This window comes from Kryptolebias marmoratus, linkage group LG24 (genome assembly GCF_001649575.2).
Source record: "Kryptolebias marmoratus isolate JLee-2015 linkage group LG24, ASM164957v2, whole genome shotgun sequence".
Lineage (NCBI taxonomy): Eukaryota > Metazoa > Chordata > Actinopteri > Cyprinodontiformes > Rivulidae > Kryptolebias > Kryptolebias marmoratus.
Genome location: NC_051453.1, coordinates 19,943,628 through 19,968,376, shown reverse-complemented (window position 1 = coordinate 19,968,376; position 24,749 = coordinate 19,943,628). Strand labels below are relative to the sequence as shown.

General features: G+C 42.1%; 4 protein-coding genes across 11 annotated transcripts in view; 2 read left to right on the top strand and 2 right to left on the bottom strand.

Moving 5' to 3' along the window:
- The window catches only part of cyfip1 (cytoplasmic FMR1 interacting protein 1), a 34,070-nt gene extending 26,363 nt beyond the window's left edge, over positions 1–7,707 (top strand). For 2 of the 3 annotated variants that reach the window (XM_017423425.3, XM_017423426.3), the window contains exons 26-31: positions 746–876; positions 963–1,035; positions 3,084–3,178; positions 3,280–3,518; positions 3,600–3,747; positions 6,900–7,064. In XM_017423425.3, coding sequence (XP_017278914.1) covers positions 746–876; positions 963–1,035; positions 3,084–3,178; positions 3,280–3,518; positions 3,600–3,747; positions 6,900–7,064 — 851 coding nt within the window. Of the gene's footprint in view, positions 1–745; positions 877–962; positions 1,036–3,083; positions 3,179–3,279; positions 3,519–3,599; positions 3,748–6,899 lie in introns of all 3 variants that reach the window. The other variant, XM_017423424.3, reaches the window with a different exon arrangement.
- Positions 7,452–11,409, bottom strand: nipa2 (NIPA magnesium transporter 2). Of its 4 annotated transcripts, none has more exons than XM_017423432.3 (6): positions 11,276–11,409; positions 10,447–10,677; positions 9,630–9,686; positions 9,151–9,241; positions 8,691–8,851; positions 7,452–8,604 (listed from the first exon to the last, which is right to left on the bottom strand). In XM_017423432.3, the coding sequence occupies exons 2-6, from the start codon at positions 10,583–10,585 to the stop codon at positions 7,946–7,948; spliced, it is 1,107 nt and encodes a 368-aa protein (XP_017278921.1). In that variant the 5' UTR covers positions 10,586–10,677; positions 11,276–11,409; the 3' UTR covers positions 7,452–7,945. The 4 variants fall into 4 exon arrangements, with proteins under 4 accessions (XP_017278921.1, XP_037829993.1, XP_037829992.1 ...); XM_037974065.1 differs by lacking the exon at positions 11,276–11,409 and adding an exon at positions 11,076–11,211; XM_037974064.1 differs by lacking the exon at positions 11,276–11,409 and adding an exon at positions 11,021–11,165.
- Positions 11,410–13,870: 2,461 nt separating this feature from the next.
- On the bottom strand, positions 13,871–15,814 carry nipa1 (NIPA magnesium transporter 1). 2 transcript variants are annotated; one of them, XM_017423397.3, is made up of 5 exons: positions 15,652–15,814; positions 15,497–15,544; positions 15,307–15,397; positions 14,500–14,657; positions 13,871–14,412 (listed from the first exon to the last, which is right to left on the bottom strand). In XM_017423397.3, the coding sequence occupies exons 1-5, from the start codon at positions 15,773–15,775 to the stop codon at positions 13,904–13,906; spliced, it is 930 nt and encodes a 309-aa protein (XP_017278886.1). In that variant the 5' UTR covers positions 15,776–15,814; the 3' UTR covers positions 13,871–13,903. The 2 variants fall into 2 exon arrangements, with proteins under 2 accessions (XP_017278886.1, XP_017278885.1); XM_017423396.3 differs by having other exon boundaries at positions 15,307–15,544.
- A 212-nt stretch (positions 15,815–16,026) lies between these two features.
- herc2 (HECT and RLD domain containing E3 ubiquitin protein ligase 2) overlaps positions 16,027–24,749 on the top strand; it is a 49,656-nt gene continuing 40,933 nt past the window's right edge. Inside the window, exons 1-6 of one of the 2 annotated variants that reach the window (XM_017423450.2) lie at positions 16,027–16,132; positions 16,800–16,908; positions 18,735–18,828; positions 19,023–19,154; positions 20,978–21,200; positions 22,272–22,372. In XM_017423450.2, the coding sequence (XP_017278939.1) occupies positions 16,837–16,908; positions 18,735–18,828; positions 19,023–19,154; positions 20,978–21,200; positions 22,272–22,372 (622 nt within the window). In that variant the 5' untranslated portion in view covers positions 16,027–16,132; positions 16,800–16,836. Of the gene's footprint in view, positions 16,133–16,257; positions 16,278–16,799; positions 16,909–18,734; positions 18,829–19,022; positions 19,155–20,977; positions 21,201–22,271; positions 22,373–24,749 lie in introns of those variants that run through there. The other variant, XM_037974063.1, reaches the window with a different exon arrangement.

The window sequence follows — 24,749 nt, the reverse complement described above, 5'->3', positions numbered from 1 at the left end:
ACACTGTGACAGTGAACTGTATCTGTTCTGGGTGTTCAGAATTTCCTGATAACCAAACCAATACACTGTCACTATATTTGTTTGTCAAGAGCAAGTTTCACTGAGTCAGAAAATGATCTCATGATTATCAGGTCTACATACCTCTAGCACACATGCGGTAGGCTCCTCGCTCTTTCTGCGTCTTGACCTCTCTATCTGCCTTCTTAGTCGGGACAGCTCCTGGTATAAGTTCTTCCTGTTTCGACAAGAAGCCACTGGACTGTAATATTGAAGGTTTGTATTTCAGGTGCTCCTCTTTAAAACGTTAACTCCACAGTCAGTCTCCAGACTTTGGTTTGTAATTTTCACCAGGAGCTAAACTAACCACAACCATCAAACCTTCTTGTCCTTTGGGAAGCTGAAAAATGACTCGGCTGTTGGAGTTTTGGGTCGATTTAGACAATTAATTACAACAAACTGAACCATTTCACCCCCACGTTATCAGTGTTTACTGTTCACTGTCTTGTTCGAGTTCCTGTGTTTTCAGCTCTCCATACGTCACACTTCCGAGTGATCACGGAAAATGACAAAGAGACCCTAGTCTTTTTTTCGATCTTTTAATAATTTAAAATGCAAGACTCAAAGAAAGTCATAAAAATGTGTTTGTTTTTAAGTGATTGTTAGATTCAAAACACATCATTACACCTTTAAGGTTGTTAACTGGGTGACAGAGGTGGGAGGTAACGTGGCCGCTTTTTTGTTTTAGGGATTCTGGAGTTCTTCCACCACCAGCTGAAGGATATTGTTGAGTACGCTGAGCTCAAGACGGTGTGTTTCCAGAACCTGAGGGAGGTGGGAAACGCCATCTTGTTCTGCCTGCTGAGTGAGCAGAGTCTGGTACGAATCCCATCCGGCTGCAGCGTGAAAGTCTGGTCTTGTGTTTGTGCTCGGCAGCTGTTGAACGTCTCTGGTGTCTGTTTTAGTCGCAGGAAGAAGTTTGTGATTTGCTGCACGCTGCACCGTTCCAGAATATTCTTCCCAGAGTTCATGTCAAAGGTAAGTAAAGGACAATTAAGTATATTTTATCCGAGGAATTGGGCTTGACTCTCAGCTACTACCAACCAAATTTCAGTTCAATATCTTTAAAAATGACCGACTTATAAGCCATTTTTGTGTTTGCTGAGGTTGATTAGCTGTGGCGACTAATCCAGCCGCTGGTTCATGAGATATCTCACTAATAGACAAACACACACACAGATACACATGCAACTGCATGATCACCAACCTTTCATGGCAGCGAGTAGTAATGAGTGCACTGGTATTGGAAAAAATATATACTCACCGGCCACTTTATTAGGTACACCTGTCCAACTGCTCATGAAAGCAAATGTCGAATCAGCCAATCACATGGTAGCAACTCAATGCATTTAGGCATGTAGACATGACCAAGACGATCTGCTGCAGTTCAAACTGAGCATCAGAATGGGGAAGGAAGGAAGGTGATTTAAGTGACTTTGAATGTGGCGTGGTTGTTAGTGCCAGACGGGCTTTTCTGAGTATTTCAGAAACTGCTGATCTGCTGGGATTTTCACGCACAACCATCTCTAGGGTTTACAGAGGATGGTCAGAAAAAGAGAAAATATCCAGTGAGTGGCAGTTCTGTGGGCACAAATGCCTTGTTGATGCCAGAGGTCAGAGGAGAATGGCCAGACTGGTTCGAACTGATAAAACGGCAACAGTAACTCAAATAACCACTCGTTACACCTGAGGTATGCAGAACAGCATCTCTGACCGCACAACACGTCGAACCTCGAGGCAGATGGGGCTACAGCAGCAGAAGACCACACCGGGTGCCACTCCTGTCAGCTAAGAACAGGAAACTGAGGCTACAATTTGCACAGGGTCACAAAATTGGACAATGGAAGATTGGGAAAAAAAGTTGCCTGGTCTGATGAGTCTCGATTTCTGCTGCGACATTCGATGGTAGGGTCAGAATTTAGCGTCAACAACATAAAAGCATGGATCCATCCTGCCTTGTATCAACGGTGGTGGTGGTGGTGCAATGGTGTGGGGGATATTTACCTGGCACACTTTGAGCCCATTAGTATCAACTGAGCATTGTGTCAACGCCACAGCCTACCTGAGTATTGTTGCTGACCATGTCCATCTCTTTATGACCACATTGTACACATCTGATGGCTACTTCCAGCAGGATAACGTGCAAATCATCGCAGTCTGGTTTCTTGAACACAACAATGAGTTCACTGCACTCGAATGGCCTCCACAGTCACCAGATCTCAATCCAACAGAGCACCTCTGGGATGTGGTGGAACGGGAGATTCGCATCATGGATGTGCAGCCGACAAATCTGCAACAACTGGTCCATATTGACATGATAGCATCACACAGACTCTCTGAGGAATGTTTCCAGTACCTTGTTGAATCGATGCCACGAAGGATTAAGGCAAAAGGGGGTCCATCCCGGTACTAGCAAGGTGTAACTAATAAAGTGGCTAGTGAGTGTGTATCACAGAGCAAAGGTGTAGCTCAGGGATCTTTTGTAGCAGTTTGGACAACACTTGAGCCCAATGTAAACTACTCCTGTGAGCCATGGAGGTTAAGAGATGCAGACAGTACTTTTAAGTAGGATGAGGTAATAGTTTTGCTTTATTTTAGTGAGATTGTGAAGTGAGATTTATTTATATAGCACTTTTAAGCAACAAGGCGATCCAAAGTGCTTTACAACAGAAACAAAAACAGAATCAGTACATAATGAAACAATGAAACACAAAAAAAGGAAAACACATCAATCATGTCTAATCTAAATGAATCATGTGTAATCTAAATGGAATATAGGATAATCTAAATAAAATCATGAAACCAGACATATCTAAGCATGAGCTAAAACAGTCAAAATAGTAACTAAACTAAACATTAACAAATTTTACAGGAATTAGTTAACATTAACTGCACTCAAATTCCCTCTGCCATATATAAAGATTGAGCTCTCCCTGGGAAGTCGTGACATCAGCGCTACAAAAGTTATACCTGTGTTCAAGTGAGCAGTGAAACATGCTTAGTCGTCCGTTTCCTTTGTTCTGTAGAAGGGGAACGCCTGGATGCCAAGATGAAGCGCTTGGAGGCCAAATACACAGCGCTGCACATGGTCCCACTCATAGAGCGCCTTGGAACCCCACAGGTAGAACCAGTGTGAATGTGTCTGGAGGCCATGAGTATTTTAATTTGGATCAATATCCCTGGTTCTTCGTGACTGACTTTTTTTGCTTTCCTTTCCTTTAGCAAATAGCCATTGCGCGTGAAGGTGACCTGCTGACCAAGGAGAGGCTGTGCTGCGGTTTGTCCATGTTCGAAGTAATCCTCGCGCGTGTGCGAGGCTTCTTGGACGACCCCATCTGGCGCGGGCCGTTGCCCAGTAACGGTGTGATGCACGTGGACGAATGCGTGGAGTTCCACCGCCTCTGGAGCGCAATGCAGTTTGTGTACTGCATCCCCGTGGGAGCGCACGAGTTCACAGTGGAGTGAGTGCCACAGCCCGCACATCCGCCCTGCACATACGGTGCCAGATGTTTGCTCACACGTCCCCTTTCCCCATTCCTTAGGCAGTGCTTCGGAGACGGCCTCCACTGGGCGGGCTGCATGATCATCGCTCTCCTGGGCCAGCACAGGCGCTTCGACATCCTCGACTTCAGCTATCACCTCCTCAAGGTCCAGAAACATGACGGCAAAGATGAGGTTATCAAGAGCGTGGTGAGTTGGAGACATAGAGGACAACACAACACTGTTACACAGTCACGTTGGTTTGGACCAACAACATTTTCATTTTCAGTTCCTGAATGACGGGAAAGTGATAAAGTTTAGTTATGAATTCTGTTCTAATACAAAGGATATTCCAGCCATTTTTAAAGTTTTGTTCTGTGGAAAACATGAACAATGAATATAATTTGAATGTCTTCTGTTTGAAAGAATAATTTACGTGCAGCAGGTCTGACAACCTAACGGGTAGTCTGAACGCAGCAAAGATAAAAATGGATTGCTGCCGCTTCAATCAAACACTTTTTTATAAACCTTCACATCGCTGTCAGTTTTTCACAACATGGTTATTGATCTAGAATTTCATAAATCTGTGGTCACTTCTGGTGTGAGTTTTGTAATATTTCAGCTGAACTAACTTTGTAATTCAATTAAAATTCAAAAATACTTTAATAATTCCAAAGGGAAATTAAATGTTGTTGTAGCTCATAATCCTGGTTTTGTTAAAGAGTTGATGGCTGTGAGCAGGAAGGGTCTCTTGTAGCGTTCTGTCCCTATGTGTCCTCGGCCCTGGTGTCCTCAAAGAGACCCACCAGGTGAGCCTTGCTTTGGTGGCGAGCTGCTTCCTGGGAGCTTTACCTCCGGTGGATTTATGGGAGGTCTGCTTGGTTTTGGCCATGACTGGATTTCAGGGTTCTTCACATTTAACACTTGTTGTCATGGTTACGCATCATAACAAAATGTCCAAAAGTAAAAAGGCTTCAGTAAAAATCCTTCTAGCTGCACAGCATCCGATTCCAGAGAAAGTAATCATCCAAAAAAAAGTGATTTACATCAAGAAAATAGAGGAATAAAGTTTTCAAAAGCAATATCTCAGAATGAGTAACAGAGCTGCTCCAACATGCAGCCATCTTGAGCAGCGCAATTCTAGAAGTAATGAGAAATTAACAGCAGCGTTTTTGCTGTTAATTTAATACTAAAGCTTTTGCAAAAACGTTTGCATAAACCGTCATGAAATGTTACAGATTTGAGTTGTTTGAAGACAAAAATTGTACAACTCGTTATTAGTTTGTCAATATGGTCTGAGCAGACTCACTTCCAAATGGGGTTTTGAAGCCTTAAAACAACGTAGATCTTCAACATTTTGTAGCGGTTTATATAAACGCTAATATTTAACCCTTTACCCTGCTGTCAGTTTTGTATCATGTGGTGACATTAGAAGAAACTCCTAATAGAAGTGCTCCCAGGCTCCACTGGAAGTGCTGCATCTCGCTGCTATTTGTGCTTTCCATGAACCATAAACGTCCTTGTAAATAATAATTTGACCATGCATTAATGTTCCCATAAAGAGACAGCAGTAACCCACTTAGGTCTTCATCAGTCCTGTCTCCAGACTGAAGGCATTCAAACAGGAATTTACAACAAGATATTAATTGTTCATAACTTTTCCACAGAACCTAAATATCCCTCTTTCACTTTCTGTTCCACACAGTGTTGATTTATCGTGCTTTACTGCAGCACGCAGTCCTTTGTAGCTCCTCAGCAGTGATCTTATTGCTGCTTTCATATGAAAGTGGCCTGAGCGGGGACTCTGTTGTTGAGTCTCTCCAGATACTAAAAAAAAAAAATCACATCATGTCTTTCTGCAGGCAGAACGTAACAAAACGGGCATCTTCAGGACACCCAGAGTTACTGGTCTATACTGAGGGTCACTGTTGATGGTGATCTAATTGTACTAATGAGCACGAACACAACATTTACTTGTAACGGCTGTCAGCTATTTGATTATTTCCTTTACAAAAAAGAGAAGTTAACGGTGACACTTTGGTAAACAAGAGTCCTCAGGTTTCAGGGTTTAAGTATGGAAAGTATTGAATTTATTTTGACCTTTTCCAAGTCTAGGTAAGTATGGGAAAAGAAACCAGAGTATGGTAAAACGTTTGTTTTTTTCAGACTTTTCCCCCCTTTTTGTTTTCAAAACATTTTTTTTGTTTAATAAGCCGCTGAAACGGGTATAGAGATTATTCACAAAGGATGGGTTAAGGTGTCATAATGTCACCTTGTGGTTCGTTTCTTACATCAGTCCTTGAGTTTAAATTTTCAAACTGCATCTTAGTCTTGTAGTTACTTGGAGCCAACAGAATGGTGCGTGTTCATTCAGTTTCGCGTCTCAGGTGAGAAGACTTGCATTTCAGCTCACAGAGCCTTTTATATGTTGATGTGTCTTAGGACGAGACCATGAATGTGCAAACTGTAAAACCCTTTGAACAGTAGGTGCAGACTATGCACCGTATGTTGTCAGTAACAAGCTAACCCAGCCCTGCAGGTTTCCATCACAAGGCACCACAAACATCGTCTTGTCGACGTTTCTTTATCTAAGAACACGGGAGGCATCAGAACGGTCTGGATGGCTAAAAAAAATAAAACCAGACTTTTAAATTGTGCTGTAGAAAAACTGCTATCGACTCGTTTGTTCTTTGTGGGGTGACAGGATGCTTGGTTTATTCGTTTGCACTTTATCTCTGGTTATTATGTTTGGATTAAACAATTAGACACATTAGTGAGCTTCACTGACGCTGGCAGGTGAATTCATGTCAGCCAAGTCTTGAAGCTCAGGATATATTATTTTTATTATTCTCCAGCAAAGGTCTGCAACCTAAACCTCTTGAAAGATATTTACAGGTGGTGCACATCTTTCTTGTTATTAAACTCTCTTCTGAAGCCTAAAGTCTCAACGAAACAGAGGTTTTTGTGGCATTGTTTTTTTTTAATTCTCCTAATCTCATAATTTCATTTCTGCTATTTAACTTTATTCTTTGGAAAACTATTCTTTGCTTTTTTTATTTCAATCTCAGCGTTTAAACTTTAATTTTTAATGTTTTTTTTTATCTAAGTGGTCTTGATATGTTGTAGATTAGAAGTAAAAGTAGATTTGAGTTGGCAAAAATGTGAACGAGCCGTTTAAAAAAAAATGTTGGTTTTCCTTCAAACCTCAGAGCACATGCAAGCACCTGTGGATATGAAGCAGTTTGCCTAAAATAACTTTCCTCCAGTAGAAAGCGTACACAGGAGCAAAGCACACGCTACTTGTAAAAGACCGAATAAATTAACCTTTTTTTTTTTTTTTTTAAATTATTATTTCCTTTTAGCCTCTGAAGAAGATGGTGGACAAAATCCGCAAATTCCAGGTCCTCAACGATGAGATCTTCGCCATCCTGAACAAGTACCTGAAATCAGGAGACGGGGAGAACATGCCGGTGGAACACATCCGATGCTTCCAGCCTCCGATCCACCAGTCACTTGCCAGCAGCTGAGGCGCTGCTCCAACCATCCGCCCTGTGGACCAGTTCCAAGCACTGCCAGCATTACCAGACTATCCACATCTAGTTTGTTTTAGGTTGATAGTAGCAAAGGACCATTAAACGCAATAAGTTGGGCCACTTTTTAATTTTTTTTGTATTCACTTGTGCCTTATGAGAGAAGAATCGATACTACCCCTTTTGAAAAACTATTCTCTTATACTTTCAGAAAACGACAGATGAGGGATGGAAAAAGAGCTTTTTATCAGATTATTTAAAGGTTTGCAGTGGTGAAATATTAGGGTGAAAGTTATTTTGTACTGTTGCATGCTTAAACATTTTAAAGGAAAACTGAAGAGTAGCAAAGCATCGTACTCGTGTCAAGCAATTACTCACTGTGCCTTGTGTTTGTAACGTTTTAATCATTTTAATTCAATAAATATGTTACAAATCTGTTGGTTCATGTCAAGAGCTTATGTAAAAACTACCTCCAACAAAAAAGAAAATTTCAGAATGACTCAACATAAATAGTTACGTTCAAGTATCACAAAAAGTCAAATCAGAGTGAACATCTTATTAGACGTAATCATTGTCAGCAGGTCCTCGTACAGAATATATATTACCTTTTTTTTAAGATTCTTGATTCATACAAAGTAGTTCAGTGTGTGAAAAAGCATCAGAAAACATTTCTTAAAAGAAACTACTTTACAGAGCTACAGAGGAATGAAATGAAGTTCTGGAATATGACTAAGTCATATTCTGAGAGAAGTAAGGCAAATTAAAAGAAATATATTCTAAGGGTTCGCCCAGGACGTCCCCTTCCCTCACAGTTGATTGTCTCATTGTTTAGAAACCATGTCAACAACGCCATGGTTAAATCAAAGGAAATAAGTTTATTAAATGTCTAACGAGGAGGTCATTGCTCCATTCCTTCGAGAGACGCTATCAAAAGGCAGAGACATGTCCCTGTCCTCCCTGTCCTCTGTGGACTCATTCTGTAGCAGTTCGTAGGTGGAGTGGGACGCCATGCCATTGGACACGGGACAGGCACGGTCCTCCTTCCTTATGGACACGGCCAGGTTGGCCAGGCTAATGCTAACGTCTTTGAAGGCGTGCAGCAGGAAGATGCCCACGATGATGGTGAGGAAGCCGCTGAGCGTCCCGATCACGTCGTCCGCACCCATGTGCTCCCACTCTTTGAAGAGGATGGCGGAGCAGGTGAGCACCGACGTGGTGAAGAACACGTAGTAGATGGGCGTCACCAGCGAGGTGTTGAATATGTCCAGAGCCTTGTTCAGGTAGTTTATCTGCGTGCTCACGCAGCCCACCAGGCCCACGAGGAGGATCCAGGCCAGCGGGTTTTCCAGCACGTTCTTCCCCGCGATTGCTTCCTTGATGGCGATGCCCAGTCCTTTCACGCAGGACACCGACAGCGCCCCGATCACCGAGCAGATGGTGATGTAGACCAGGATGTTGGTCTGACCGTGGCGCGGACTGACCACAAATATGAAGATGAGCGCCACGATGATGACCAGAGTGGCAAAGACAAAAAATCCTGAGAAAAAAGAAAGTTCAATGAATCTGACAAATGTAACGTTGAGTTAGGAGTAAGAGCTCTATGGAGCGCAGCGTCATCTGTACCCGGGTCAACCAGTTTCTTGGCCATGTCTTTGAGGCTGCTGATCTCCTCCTCCTGCGGGGCGTGAATCACCATGGTGGTGGAGCCGAGGATGCTGAGCAGGCAGCCGAGCTTCCCGTGCAGGTTCAACCGCTCCGTCAGGAAGTACGACGACAGCACCGCGCTGCAACAAAAACACGACCGTGAGAACGTCACACCGAAGGCAGACCCTGTAGGCTCGCGGGGGGAATGTAATGCAGTTTGGAGCTGTGAAAGGAGATGCCATGACATGTTTTAGGCCTGGCTATTCACACAGGAGCATAAACAAAATGCGCTGTCCTTGCACTGTACATGTTTGTGTGCGTCAGAGAGATTAATAAGATGAACTATCAGATTAGAGCTTTTGGTGTGAATGTGACAGCCTGATGCTGTGACTGGAAGGTTTAAGTGTTTTGCTCATTTCCCGAATTATCTGTACGGTACCTGACAAGAACACTGAGCGCTCCGAGAGGCGTCACTAAAGTTGCAGGAGCAAAAGCGTAGGCGGCGAAGTTTGCTGCTTCCCCAGCACCCACTGGAAAAGACAAGGACAGGGTTAGCAAAACACCAATTACCAAAACTAACTCTTGCAACAGAGCCAGATGTGGTAAGACACTACGACTGCCTGTGGTTTAAGGTGTTGCAACAATATTCAAGCACAACAACCTTCCCATGTAAGCGAAAACATAGCAAGACATTCAAAGTCCGACCTGGAGTTGGTCAAAATGTTTATTTTAAAAAAGTTATTTAAAACTTATTAGCTAGTCTGGGCTTTATTGAACAGAAACACAACAGTTCCTGATGAGACAAGAATCAGCGTGTACCCTAAACGTACAAAAAATATACTATTTCCACAAGATTTTATATAATTTACCAGAAAAAATATGGTGAGCTGAGCTAAAAGTCAAAAAGTCATCACTTACTTGATAGTAAACCGGCCCACCACAGCCATTCTTTAAGGTAGGCGTGACCACCCTGGCCTGAGAAAAAAAGACAACAAAAAAACAAAAATTAGATGTAAAAAGAATATTTCAGCTAGTTTCAAGTGGCATTTTGTGAAAAAGTTATCAACACTTCCGAAATTAATTTTGCTGCCCATGCAGCCAGTGCTGCAGCTTGCCAAATCAAATATTTGAGTTCAGAAATAACGAAATTCTAAATAAACAACTGTGAAATGTAAGTCTGACAGTGATGGAAAGGCCTACGAAACAGTGTTTGCATTAAACGCAATGAAATCTTGGGGATCTGAGTCATTTTAGCCATTCTATCATCAAGCTTGTCGTAAAAGCTACTGCTCCAAACTGAGGTGGTTCAAAGAGCTATCTCCAACAGGTAAGATAATATTTGTTCATAATCTTCACAAAACCACACTACTAAATGTCCAAAACATTTCTTTTAAGTTGAGACAAGCCGTGTCACTTTCATACCACTTGTGCATAGAAAATCTGAATTATACAACCAAACTGAGGAAGGTCAAGGGATATATTGTTGTTAATGATTGCTGAGGTTTAACGAGAGCTGGTGACTCGCTCTCAAACACACCCTACACACACACACACGTCTGCAAAGCCAAGCAGCTATGCCCCAACAGGTTTGACTTCTGGTTTGCCTATCATCGAAGCACATCCAGGGCAGGGAGTGTCAACGCAGCTCACAAAGCAGAACAGTGTGTCTCTCCTTCTCTGGATCTCAGATCTGATCTGATCTGATTTGATTAGGCGCTGAGGAAAAGGTCAGTACCTGCTCGCATCGACCCCTTCTTCGCCAGCCTCAGAAGTCCTTTCTTCTTGAGAATGAAACTCCCCCCGATGAAGATGCTGGAGCTGATGGCCAAAGCCAGGCCGATGTAAAAATCATACCTGCCCCTGTCCTGACCCATAGCGAGGCTTGATGCGTTGCTGTGGTCAGTCACATTTACCACCAAGCAGGGAAGGCGCTGGCCAAAAAAGCAGCTCCGCTCAGCCCAGACACCTGAGAACAGAGCAAAACAACAACAAAAGCCTGCTGTGAAAAGTCAACACGCTGACACCAATCACTACAGCAGAGACCTACCACTTCCACAGGACAGATTACAGACTGGAAAGCCATAATTTGACGAGTTGGAAAAATCCATTTAAAGGAACATCCAGTACTCTGTCCCAAACAAACGCATCAGAATGACTGACACATAGCCAACTGGTTGTCTAAATGTTCACAAAACCGGTTGGCTTGGATTAAACACGAAGCATTGTGCAACTCAGTCTGCTATGTAAATGAACTTATTTCAAGAGTTTGGAATTCCGGAAGTGGCGAGCCCTGGTGTTACCGAGCTAACCTGAAGGTGCCCCGGGTCCCTGGGCTGCTGCTGGCCTCGGGTCTGTCGCTGTTACCTGTCAGCGGTCGTCCCAGCACCGCTTCCACGGCAGCTGCGGGGTTAGCTCCTCTTCGTTGCCCTCAGCTCCCTGAGACACACACTCAGAGCAGCGCCCGCTAGCCACGTTAGCTTAAACGAGCACGCGAGCGAAGTCGGCGTCAACGAAGAAGACGTAGAAGAAGAAGAAGGCGTCAAGACGCTGGGTTTGCCACTTACCCCCACCTCCTCCCGAAAGGACAGAAGAAGCTGTGAGCTGCAGAGTGTCCCGCTTCTCGACTCGGCTCGGTTCGGCTCGTCACATCCTGTTCCCTCCGCACACTGAGCCGGAGCGTGAGGTTCCGCTGCCGCACTGCGAGGCTCTTCTTCGGCTTATCAGTGTGTGTGTGTGGGGGGGGGGGGGGGGGGGGGAGTGTCCGCCGGACCGTGTGCCCTCCGCAGGCTGAAACCCAGCACCGCACAGATCATTTACCAGCGGCTTTGCTTGGAAGGCTTTAATTTTTAAATAGTAAAACAACGAGCTGGAGCAAGAGTACAGCCAATAATAAGGGCGTTCCCAAAGGGATAGTTCTGACATTTTGAACCGGGGTTCAGTGGAAAGGTAGTAAATATCTCACCTGTTGGAGATACTTCTTCAAACGACATGCGTTTTCAAAGAAATTGAGAAAGAAAGCCATAAAAGGCACTGGTTTCCAGAGTCTCCCATTTAAAAATAAAATTCACACTAATTACAAAAAAATTACTAGGGTCTTTTCTGCATTTTCCCAGATCACCCTGATGTGTGACGTATCCTGTGCCAAACACAGGAACTCGAACAAGACAGTGAACAGTAAACACAGCTTCCCAAAGGACAAGAAGGTTTGATGGTTGTGGTTAGTTTAGCTCCTGGTGAAAATTACAACCCAAAGTCTGGAGACTGACTGTGGAGTTAACGTTTTAAAGAGGAGCACCTGAAATACAAGCCTTCAATAGAAGAACCACCGCCTTTCAGTGTGCCGGACCTCCACCCTTCCGGCCACCCCCTGGTTTAAGGCATTCACTTCACTGCTCTGGATATTTTTAAACAGATACTATTTGTCTTCATCCATATGTCTTTCTCATTACAGACATTCTAAGAAAAACACTAGGTGGCAAGAGCGTCCACATTACCAAAATATCAAAACCCAAAAAGAGAGCTAACATTCTTAACGTGACGAAAGATTGCCTCAAAGAAATTGTGGCTACCTTTTAATTTTTTTTTTAATGTTCCTACTGTTTCAGCACACAATCAAAGTTTAATGTTGACAAAAATCAGGAAAAAGCATTCCAGATGCAGCTGTGTAAACTGCTCCAGTGTTGATTTAGTGGCAAGGGCATACAATAATAGTGGGTATTCTTCGACATAGGCTGCTACGCCAATTTTTTAAAAAGCTTCACTTTTAAAAGCATTTTTAAAAATCCTTGTTTTTTGGTTTGTGTTTAGCAGGAGGCGCAAATGGAGCAGAAATCTGGTTAAAGGATTAATTCCAAGTGGGTGCTGACATCTTTAAACTCCAATCTCCAAAGTTTCATCGCAGTTCACGTGAACACTATTTTATGAATCGTTACGCCACCATCGGTTTAGCACTGCGCGGTTATTTCTGGCTGAAATATGATGATGTTCCTGCTGCAGGTGGCCTTGGAAGTGCTACAGCTAGTTGCCACCGCCGGCATTTGTGCTTGCAAATAACTAAGGAATTCAGTGCAGATAACTGTGTTGTGCAAAACTGACAACAGGTAAGATGCTAACTACTCAGAACCTTTCCTTAGAACCCTTTGAATAAAAAAAAGCAAAAAGATCTTAATAGTGATGCCATACTTACATCTTTTAACATTTAAAATCAATAAAATTAACATGTCATTTTGTTAGGAAGAAGCTGTTTAATTAATCTTCACCACCCTGACATTGTAATAAAACACAAACTCAAAATAATGTTAGATACACATTTATGACCAAGGCCGTATTTACTACGATGAAAATAAATTGTATCTATTTGGTATCAGCTTTACAAATGTCTTCATCTGACTGAAAGCTCAAATCTTTACTCCTTTTCACTACAGTTTAGGTCCACAGGAGTGAAGTTACCCTGAATAATTCACAGGCACACTGAATAAGTCCGGACATCTGGCTTTTGAGAGCATTTAAGGTCCCCATTAAAGCCCAGCTGTGGGAAACACCTGGCAGGAAAGAGAGCAGAATTATTTTCCCCGTTTGCGACCCTTCACTGCCCGTTACAACGTAACGCTGACAGCGTCGCTGATCGTGTTTGATATGCCGCTAAGAACCTCAGCCGAAGTCCAGACAGCATGTGCAGTAATGCTGCGTTTCAATAAAAATAAAACAAGAATCAACATGTAAACACACATCTGCGATGCTCTTATATGTAGTATTTGCTGTGGCAAAACAAAAAAAAAAAGTAAAGTAAAAAAAAAAAGGTGATCACATTTGTATCAGAACCACTGTTAACTTTTTAAACAACTTCAGCGTTACTTGCCGGCCTCTCTTGGATCAGTTATTACATCCCCTGATGGCTGCAGAGTGGAAACATCTTATAAAAGCTGTGGAGTCACTATAATCCAGCTCTTCAACCATTACGGTTTGGTTCTTGTCACCGAAATTTGAAGTGTGTACCTTTTTCTTCGCTTTCAAAACATCACATTTAGGCACAGGATATTCTAACTAATGGTTAACATATACCACCTACTGCAAGGTGGCAATGCAATAAGATAATTAATTCTAATTGTTAGTGGTTATAAAGTCATGGCTGGTTGAATTTGAGGTAGTAAAATGTTACAGGAATGTAGTGTGGCATTAAGAAGGCATCTCCATCAGTCTGTCTTTTCTCGTGTTTCCTTTTGCTTCCAGGTAATCAGAGCTTCCTGAGAAATGCACAGTAAAATGACCCCGACGCTCACCGTCGCTAAGCTGCAAAGCATGGCAAGGCCGTCAGTCACGCTAAGCGCCGTCCACTCCTGGAAGAGAAGACCGGAGGCAAAAATCACGGTGGACGTGAACGCCACATAGTAAATGGCCTCAAATATGTTTGAGCTGAAACACTCCAAGGCCTTGTTGATGTAGAAGAACTGGATCAGGATGCTGACAGCCAGTGTCGCCAACAGGCCCAGGAAGAGAGCCAGGGCTCTGGAGCTCACCGGCCCTTCCCCGAACACATCTGGGGCCACCAGGCCAAGCCCTTTGCTGCTTGGGACGGTGAAGCTTCCCAGGAGGGAACATATGGCGACGTACACCATGATGTTTGATTTTCCATGAGCTGGAGCGATCCACAGGATCAGAAAGATCAGGATCAGGACCACCAGCAGGACGTAAGTTACAAACACTGCAGGATGAGAAATTAAATTGGTATCATTTCTGAGGATATTATGAGGTGCTGTTGACAATTAAAGAAACAAACGCCCCTCTTCACCTGGGTCTGACAGCCTCTCCTCTAGCTCCAGTCTTGACGTCGCCACTGCTGCAGGAGCATGAATGATAAGGACGACAGAGCCACAGCAACATAACACACAGCCAAGCTTCCCCAGGATGTTCAGATGCTCCTCCAAGATCCAAGAAGCCAGCACAGCCCTGTGTGACAAAGAAACAATCAGCAAGTTATGGAAATAAACAGCCTCCTTAAAGAATATAAACCAATTCATCTCTTGTCTCAGCACTCCCTGAACATGATACCTCATCATTAAATTGTTCTTCTTCTGTAAAATCATAAACCAAACTTTAAACTAGAGAAATCACACTTTCTGTGAAAAAGCGGTGGGAACGAACGGCTGCTAAAATCTAGCTGAAAAAGCTGAAACTGAGTTGTTAAAGCTCAAAGGAGCAGAGCAGTAGCTAAGGGCTAAAAGAAGCAAAATGCTAGCTAAAAGCCAAAGTAGCAAGCAGCTAGTTAAAAGCTAAGAGTAGCCGAATGGCAGCTAAAAACTCAAAGTAGTTTGGGAAGACAAAATGGAGCAAGAGAAATTAGATATATCAATGTATTTCTACATTATATGTATAAATATACATTATGCAAATATTTGTCAGTAAAATAAAGTATAAAAGTTACAAAAGGTCATACCACCTATCTCCTTAAGGAGCTGAACGATTCGATATATGAATGGCTAAAATACAAAATGGCTAAAGGAATATACAGTTAGCTGTCTTGGCCAAATTATACTAAAGATAAAGCCAAGGGTTAGCATAATGTAAGGGTATCTGTCCAGCTGTGGCTCAAACTCACCCAAAGAGAACTCCAAGGGCCCCTAAAGGTGTAACTATCACAGCAGGGGCCACGTTGTAAGCCAGGAAATTCCCAATTTGACCAATGATCACTAAGAATGATGTAAACAGACAGGTACATGTCAACATTTGGCTCAGGACAAAGAAAGCTAAAAAATCCTGATCAGTTTTGTAAAGAAACATATACTCACTGCACAGGGTGCCACTCAACCACACCGCATCAGTGAGGTAGGATCCCCCTAAATGAAGCAACATAAAAAAAGTTTGGTTCGTGTTGCCAACGAACTTATTTAAAGAGGCTTTTTTATACATTATTCGCCTACATAGAACTGCTTTTTCCTCCTACCTCTGTCTCTTGAACGCAGTATTCCCTTTTTATGAAGCACAAATGTCGACCCATTGATAAAACTTGATATTACAGTAATTACTATTCCCAGCGAAACACCAGTCAGTCCCATGTCATCGGCCATTTTCCTTGTAACCTTTTCTTAGGGTAACAGCGCCACCCAGCGGACAGTTCTCCCTCATTTCCAGGTCAACTCCGCCTCTCCCTTAAGTCCCGCCTTGAATCTGAAAGTGACGCAAATTTATAACACCGGTCAGCGTGAGCGGGCGGTGTAAACCCGCAACCAATGCATTTCCCAGTGGCACAAGCTCCGCCTCAGGGTATGTGGTGTTATAAATCTATCGCCCCGTGTCTAGCAGTCAGAACTACGTAACTCGTTTCCATGCCTTCCGCCCTGGTCCCAGACCTGTCAATCAAATCCAGTACGAACGTCTTGTTAATGCAGCAAAGCAGCTGAGAATAGCTCGAGAAGTGACCGCAGGTAATTAAAAAAAAATCTTGTCAGCCTAGACATGTTACGAACTGTCTGTATTACCCACGAAGCGTCGCTTCTTATTTGTGGTGGTGTCATGTCTTCGAAGCTTTTTCATCGTTGGTGAGAGGTGGTTTAGCTTTGGAGAGCTAAGGTAATGTTAGCTGTTTATCAGACGAGTTTATTAGCCTTATGGTCGCGCTGAGCGAAGCGGTAAGGATTGCGTTGTGGTCGCTGTGATGCTGTGTCAGACAGCGTTATTAACTACTGGTTGTTCTCAGACATGCTAACAATATAAAAGCCAAGGTTAAAATGTATGTCCCGTCGCTAGCATTCATGCTACTATCTCTCCAGTTTCTGATATTTCATGTAATGTTCCTGAGACGTCCTAAAACCAAGCCGCTATTCGTATAGTGTTTTCTCATTTCTGATCCAGCTTGATTTTATTAGTGTTTAATAACTTACAGTTATAATGACATATTGTGTGAAGTCATTTGTCAAATATCATGCTAAAACATTTTGTAGCTTATATCAAAGCTAATCCTGTGTCAGAGCCTACAGTAGGGTCACATTGTGTCATAAGATCAGCTCAGTCTTCCTTGAACCATGACCCCTTCTGATCATTACCTGTGAATTTTGACACAGCTTTTAATTAATTTGTGTGTGTGTGTTGCAGGTTGGCTGCGTGTGCAGCCAGGAGAGGAGAGGGGAAGATGCCTTCTTCATCTTTTACCCTGGATGCTCAGCTGAGATTTCACGACAAATGGCTGAAGATAGACTTGCAGGTATGCATTGTAAAAATAAAGAAACAACAGAGCGAAAATTAAAAACAAATGTTGCTTTTGCTGATAGCGAACTGTTAAGAAGTCATCGTGATGTTAGGTGGATTAGATTTGATGACAACTTTGTCATTGTTTTTGGTTTTTTTCCCCACTCTATTCACAAATTTATATTAGCCTGTGTTGAGTACACACAAGGCCAATGATAGGTAATTGTTTTGTTGTTATGTTAGGAACGCACTTACATGAACTTTGACCTTTAAGCAGTTTCTACTGCATCCTGAGTTAAAAAGAGCCTCAAAAGGTGGCTAGGTTTTCTTTGTCTGTGTTGGCAGAATATCTCCCAAACCACTGAACGTCTGTTATTAAAACTTTTAGAGCATAACCTTTGAATGTACATCTGCTGCTGATTAATTTTTGAAGTGTATCCAATTAAAAATGGCCACCACAGGTAAGTGACATTAGAAAACACAAAAATGGCTGTAACTCAGACACATTTCCATATATTTAGCTCAATTTTGGTATGGTAGTAGCTGAGAGTAATTCATAACACACCCTAAGCGCTACATATTAGATAACATCTTTGCTTTAAATCTTAAGCAAGAACTGTTGGCATCAACTCTGCTCTTCTGTCAGCCAAATATCTCTCGAACCACTTGACAGATTTTAATGAAACTTTCCGGAATTAATCTTTGGCTCTACATCTATAAGTGATTAACTTTGGTGTCACCCCAATTCAAAGCTAATTAACACAAAAGTAGCTTTAATGCTGTCAGTTTCACAAACATTGAGTTACAATTTGGTGCATTTGAGAGTCATCCTCAACACATATTCCAAACTCCAACACATTTCGCGAGGTCTCGCAACATCCCACGAGATTGCGCGTAACGTCATTTACAAGATTAGGCAAAAACTCTGTCATTTCCCAGCATAAGATGATCTTAGTCTAAAACTTTGGCATGAAAGGTGGTGGGCGATCTTTGTTCCCTCTAGGGCTAGGCCTTTAATTCAGAACAGGTTTACTTGCTGCATCAGGCCTCTTGCACACATAATTATTGTTTTTTCAGCCAGTGTGAGAAGAGGTGTAGCCCATAATAATGCAAACAGCTGAAGAAGAGGTGATTTTTTTTTTTTTAAGGCCAAAACTTTGTTGGAAACACAAACTTCTGTTTATTGTAGCTGTAGGAAAAAAGGGGATTTTTGTACTGTATAAATAATCTGGGTAAGACTGTCTAACACCCAAAGAAATTAAATTTTGAGTAATTGTATGTATTTAGTATGTATTGCTAAATGATAACTTAAAAATGTGACAGGATGTTATACTTTCCTGTCATTGGAGCTCCAGAGAAAAAGGTCAGTTTGATGTTTTCCCTAAATGCCAGGGTTTGTGACATTTAAGAAGTCAGATTATTGACAGCAAGTGTTGGCTTTCAACTTATGCAAACCAACACGCTGAATTAATTGTGTACTAATATCCAAATGCTACACTGGGTTGTTTTATTAATGAATTTACTTCAGTGGAACTTTAAAGACAAAGGAGCTTATTTTATCCTCTTGAGCCACGAAAGTCGTAGAAGAGCTTTTAGTCCAGTTGTAAAATGAAGAAGAAAAACCATCCATAAAGAAAGATATTCTTTAAATGTGACAGTTTGAAAGGAAAGTATTAAAATAGAAACATCGCTCACCACGTTGATTATTCTTTTTAGCTGCTTATGCAGTGCTACATCTTGTTATCTTGAGAGAAATCTGTCTTTCAAACAACTGTAAAGAATTTAAAAGGCAATGAAAAAGTTGTGAGCAAAATATTCAAGTACTTCTACTCTTTTTGTCAGCGGGCATTCTCTCCAGAGGGGCTGAGTGAGATGTGGAATGAGATGGTGAAGGACGAGGAGATAACATTTAACGGAGAAGAGTCGGCTCACACAGGTACTGCTCTGCCACAGTAAAGGCTTAACTTGTGTTTCTGACAGACTTACATGTGGCTGCTATCTCTTTATGCTCACATACAACATTTTTTACTTCATGATAAAGAACGGTTCTAGACCCAAGAACAGGTGTGGAGCTGTAATGAGCACCTGAGAATGGCGGTACATTTTTTGTTGTTGTTGTTTATTTATTAGAAGATTGCACTGACTGTTTTGGAGCTCAGAAGAAGGATGAGCCCAACGATAAAGAGAAAAAAGAGGAGGAGGAGACGCCAACGTCTGCGCATCACTCCATCATTGAGACCTGGGATTGGGGGCGGCAGCCAGGTAGGTTCAGCTTTACCTTGTTCTTGTCCTGCTCTCCCACTCTGCATCTTGGTTTTTTTTTTTACACCTTTCTGTTTCCAAGTGGGGTAATTAATACTCTGCTGACTCCAGATGGTTTCCCAACACCTAAATGTTGACTAGATACAATTATACTCACCATTTCAACACACGGCCAGCCTCTCTATTTATCAGTTTCATATCTGTCAGGCTCAGCTGATGTGTGCGTGTTTTGCCAGCTTGAAGTGACGACTTGCACTCTGTAGGACTGAGCGGTTATTTTTACCCAGCAGAGCGTAGTCCTGGTACACATTACAGTGTAGTTGAGAGCGGGTGCCGTCTCTCACCCAGAGTGTGTTTACTGCAGGAACTGGGTGGGACAGTGTTTTGGTTGGAGGAGATAAGCGTCGGGTCTGCTGCTGTTCAGTGACTGTTGTTTTTGCTCGAAGCTACATGGCTGCTTCTCCTTTTTTTTTTTTTTTTGTATTGATTGCAACTGGGAATCGCACTGGTCTGATGTTACAGCGAGTGTAACTGTATCGCTACACGAACGAGCGCTCTGTGATTGACGCTCAAACGTCCAGCAGCAACACTTCCTGCCATTCCATTGTCTGGTCAGATATGTGAAACATGTTGGCGTCAGAAGTTCCAGCTCGGACCTCAGCCATCGTATTGAAATCAGTAATGACACATGATAGCTTTTCTCTGAATCTGTTTAACGAACCCATTTGCCCTCTCTGTACCATGATGGATATTTGACCAAGATTTGAATCTAATATTTTCTCGGAACAAGACCATTTTTTTTTGCCAAAGTTTAACTTTGACAGCTGACTGGAGTGCAGCTCATCCGCCCTCAGGCCAGTCTGACTTACATACAGCTTAAGTGGATTTCTGACATGCTATATTGGCCTCATCTCATCTTTCCTGCCGCTGTGTAAACACACATCAGACTAGTTGTGATGAAAATTAGTCAAGAATATTATATAATCTGGTGAAAGCTTTTCTTTATGTTTCAGTTAGAAAAACTAAGTAACAAGTAACAATAAGCTTAAGCATCATAGGACTGTTTTTCCAAAATGTTCAGAGTTAAAAAGTATGCTTGATACTACATAGTGAGTTACAACTAGACAGTTTGTTTTAAAAAGTGAAAAACAGGCTTCTGCTGTTTAATTTTTAATGTTTATTTTGAATTGTGTCTTGATGTTGTTGTAAAATAAGAACCTGCTGCAGGGCTCCACAAATCTCAGTACAAGAGTTCATGGAATGTGTGAAATATGTTTTTTTTTCTTGTGGCTGAAAGTCCTTTTCACAACCCAGTTTCTCCTTATAGCTGCAAAGACGAGCCCCTCCTTTAAGCTGCCTCTGGCTGTTCAGAAACGACCAGTCAAGCCACCATTATCTCACAAACATGTCAGCTTTCATACATGAAGCTGGAACAACAAGAAACAGGAAGTGGAATTCGTTGACGTGGAGCGCTACACGTAAAATGTGTGTTGGACATCTCTCATTTTAAATCTAAACCGTTATGGTGCTGTCACTACTTTACTTGGTGGCTCAGAGGCTCAACAGCCGCAGGTTGACTTCAACCTCCTCCTCACGTGTCACCCTGATTCTTTCATGGGTTGCGTGAAAACAGCAACTACATCTCTCAGGCTTGGCTTTAAGTGTTTTGTGACTTTTGAAGCTTTGTTTTACACATGACTACAACACTGTTGTATTTGAACATGAATTTTGCAATCAGGACAAAAATAGTCCTAATATTGATTTTGTTGTCATTATTGTTGCTGCAGTGGTTTTCAGTTTGCCCTCTCTTCTTGTACGTATAGATGAGACAGAGTTGAAAGACTGTCTGATGGTGCTTGTTGAGGACCAGCAGAAGCTCTCGGCTCAGATGGCCAAAAGCACCCTGTCTGCTCAGCGCCTGCGCCAGCGTCTGGTCATCCTGGAGCGCTACCTCATCTCCCTCAGCCACAACATGATGGAGGAAAAGTACAAGGTCCGCTGGAAGATGCCCCCCAGCCAACCTCTGCCTGCTGCTGACAACAAGAGGTGAAAAAACAAAGCTACGTGTATATTATGTGTGCATCCTTATATAAAAACCTTCTATGACCAGGAGATTTATGTTCCCTTCAGACGTACAGTAAATGTGCACTGGTTTTGTCCCAGGATAGCTGATCTAAGGCCACGCTTATGGTGGTTTATGAGCATCACTAAGAGGGGAAAAAAATGTACCTTTCTGTGCCAGAAGAGTTTATTCAGATGGATGTAACACGTTAAGCTTAGTTTTATTTAGATCCAATGTAGTCATTAACCAGTATAGGTGTCTAAACATTTACAGATGTTGTCCACAAAATTTGCACTTGTCCCTTAGTTTAGATGGAGAGGTGTAAGAGGAGGGCGTGGCTTGCTCCTGTAATAAATCATCTTTTTGTGCATAAGTTCAGAGAGAAAGCATATGACGGTTGTATTTACATCCTGTTGACTTTGAGTTTAACATCCAGCTCAGTGTACAGCTCAGTTCAAGCTACTTAAACACTCTTTAATGAGATTCACGCTTCAGGTTTCTCTGCTCAAATCTGCAGAATTTGTCTAAGTTTTCTTGCCAGATAGTTCTGGTCAGATTTTACTTTTAGTTAAATGTCATTTAGTGGTGTTTTCAAGCATCAGGAGAAATAAAAAATGTAGTGTCTATGTATAACAGGTTCATTCAGCGTTAGCAGCTGATGGCATTTAGCACATGATTTTAATAAACAAAAACAATGTTTGTTTGTTTTTTTAAGAGGAGACAAATCAGACCAGTTGCTTTGAGCATACACAAAGTATTGACCTTGTGACTGATTGTTCCAAGAGTAAAGCAGCTTTTTACAGCACTGCTAAGTATTTTTCTCTGACTCTATCTTAAAATAGTCTTACATAGTGACATATTGTGACACGTTGTAAAAATGTAAATAACAACACTAACCAGTACACCAACACTGCACCAGCTCGTAGCTCGTGGTTAACAACAGTTTACGCTGTGTGGGAAAACGACTACAGATACTTTTTGGACTGAAGCTGAACAGTGCATACCTTTTTATACAGTTTGAGTTCATCTGTTTAATTTTTTTTTTGTCGTTTCAGCCCTCGTCCAGCCAGTAAAAGTGTTGAAGGTTTGGCGAGAGTTGGCTCCAGGGCAGCGCTCTCGTTTGCCTTTGCTTTCCTGCGCCGGGCGTGGAGGTCGGGTAAGAACGTCACTGGATGCAGCCCGTGGAGAAGTGTTGTCTTCTCGTCGTGGTGATAAAAGCTGCTGTCATTGCGATGGAGCTTTGCTTAGCAGCTGTCAGTGAAAGTGTTGCAGTGGGTTACAAGTTACTCAAGAGTAAACAACCAGGAATATTTCGCAATGCTGTGTTTTTAATTTCAGCTTCTTGTTGCTGCTTGGTGACCAACGGGTAGGACGTAACAAGGCAAAGCCAATGGGGCAGTTCTACTTCTTTGGGACTAAAATATATCTAACATAAAAAGTGGTTGTTGAGATGTGATATATCTCCATATTTTAAACAGTTTAAGAAAAAACAATTATTATTTTTTTAAGTCAAAAAGAGGGTTTCAGGTGCTGTTATGGGAAAAAGAAAGTCCACCCTCTTTCAGTTCTAGCATTTCATGTATCGGGACATAAAATTATTCTAATGTGAGCAAAAACATACAACAGATTCCACCATGTTATTATTTATGAAACAAAAATGAAACCAAGATGAAAAACTAAGTCCACTCTTGCTGCTCCAACAGGATTTAGGAGGTTCAGTATCAGCCAGGAGCTGCTGATCAAATGTATCGATTGAGTCGATCGATCGAGTGTGAGCACCTTTTAATAATAAAGGAGTTTTGTCAGTTTGCTGCTGGAGCATTCAGGTGTGTGTGTGTGTGTGTTAACACAATCCCAAAAAGGAAAAACATCAGCAATGGTATTAGAGAAGCAACTGTTGCTGCCCAGGGTTTCCCCCAGCGTATTAGAAGCCTGGCGACCCGCCAGGCTTTGGTGACCCTGCCGCCAGGCTAAGTTCCACTTGTTTATTTTAAATACGTTATTTTTTTATACACGTTTTTTTTCCACCCGCACCCCCAAAACTGCTACCTTTATCTACCTCACCGCGCGAGGGTACGCACGCCAACAGTGACGTAACCGCGCTGTCCCCATCCCTGCGCGAATGCCCCGTATGGTGGCTCGTTGTGTGGTCGTGTGCCTCCTCTGCTTTCTGGGGCGGGGTTGTGTTTTATAGATCACAAAATTTGCGTGGAAAGTGACATATGCAAGTTTTAGGGCCCCTTTTTGTGCGTATGCCAGTTTTATAAATGAAACCCCAGATCATTTTCTTTTAATATACAAGTAAAAATTAATTAAGGCTGTAGTACAGAGTAGAGTGGTTTTTTGTTTTCTTTTCTTTTTCTGATGCATTATTGATCTCAAAGTGTAGTCCACGTCATGTTCATCGCACGTAACTGCAAGGTATAACCTCAAAGAGAAACAGGTAGATCTAATAAAACAAATGAGTAATTTGTGTCCTATTGTACGTATTTATCTTGTCACTTAATCCCAATAGTTGTGAGTCATCGCATGTTTAACATTTTACTTAACCAATCTACTTGTGACTTGGGTTGTTCCTCAAAGCTTGAGCATGTTTACTGTGGGGTTTAACAACTTCTAGATAAGATATGTACATATGTTTTATCTTAAAGTGGTTTGAAACTGACGCTGGATCGGGTCAGCAGGTTTTTGTCATCAGGTGGTATTGACAGCATGCTTACAGCAGTCTCACTTACAACGGAAACCTGTTAAAAACTAATTTTAACTTCCATCTGAGGAGTTATTAAGTACAAAATAGTCGTGACACTGTTAAATCCAGAAACTTGCAGCAAAAGTCTACCTGTCATTTTCACAAAAGGTTCTGACCATTTTTGTATTTTACATGTTTGTTCTGTAGAAAGGAAGTTGCTTCAAAACTGATATAATTTCTACAAACAAGACAGTTAACTGTTTGTATTGTAGGAATGCCAGTTTTTTTTTAACTATCATTTAAAACAAAAAAACTGTAATAAAAGCCTTTTTGATTTTTTTTTTCTCATAGAAGGTATTTTATTCCTGGAGTATAAATGTAGTCTGTGACCTTATCGTCTGTAGGTAAAGCCCTCCCCCCGTGGTTGCAGAGCTCAGTATAAGTTTTATTTATAGATGTCCTCTTTTCTACAGTAATGTGTTGTATAAGCTCTGCTCCTCAGGCATTAATGTCTCGTACGCTCATACAGCTAATTGTGCCCCCCCATAAATGGGCACACGTTGAATTCACTCCACACTCGTTTAATAGAAGCGGCCTCGTCCTTCAGTCACATCCTCCGTTGTTAGCTTTGCGAGCAGAGAGGCTGTTTTTGTTCCACGTGCTGATGCGAGGTTAAAAGCTGCTTGCCCACAGGGACTGGGTGGGAACAAAGTGCCGTCTTCGTCTTCCTGTAACATGAGCACTGCACAGATGCACACAGATACACAGTTAAGCCCCTTGTCCTCATTTTAGCTGTAATCCAGGAATACAACTGTGAGAACAATAAAAGTGGCGGCATGTTCTC

Excerpts from the sequence above, each read along its gene's own strand:
- nipa2 (XM_017423428.3), bottom strand. The coding sequence starts at position 10,819 with ATGGATTTTTCCAACTCGTCAAATTATGGCTTTCCAGTCTGTAATCTG. Across the intron at positions 9,687-10,446 it reads GAAGGGGTCGATGCGAGCAG|GCCAGGGTGGTCACGCCTAC; the intron begins GTACTGACCTTT and ends TTTTTTTCTCAG. Across the intron at positions 8,852-9,150 it reads GCGCTCAGTGTTCTTGTCAG|CGCGGTGCTGTCGTCGTACT; the intron begins GTACCGTACAGA and ends TTTTTGTTGCAG.
- nipa1 (XM_017423396.3), bottom strand. The coding sequence starts at position 15,775 with ATGGCCGATGACATGGGACTGACTGGTGTTTCGCTGGGAATAGTAATT. Across the intron at positions 15,545-15,651 it reads ACTGCGTTCAAGAGACAGAG|GGGGATCCTACCTCACTGAT; the intron begins GTAGGAGGAAAA and ends TGCTTCATTTAG. Across the intron at positions 14,413-14,499 it reads GGAGAGGCTGTCAGACCCAG|TGTTTGTAACTTACGTCCTG; the intron begins GTGAAGAGGGGC and ends CTCATCCTGCAG.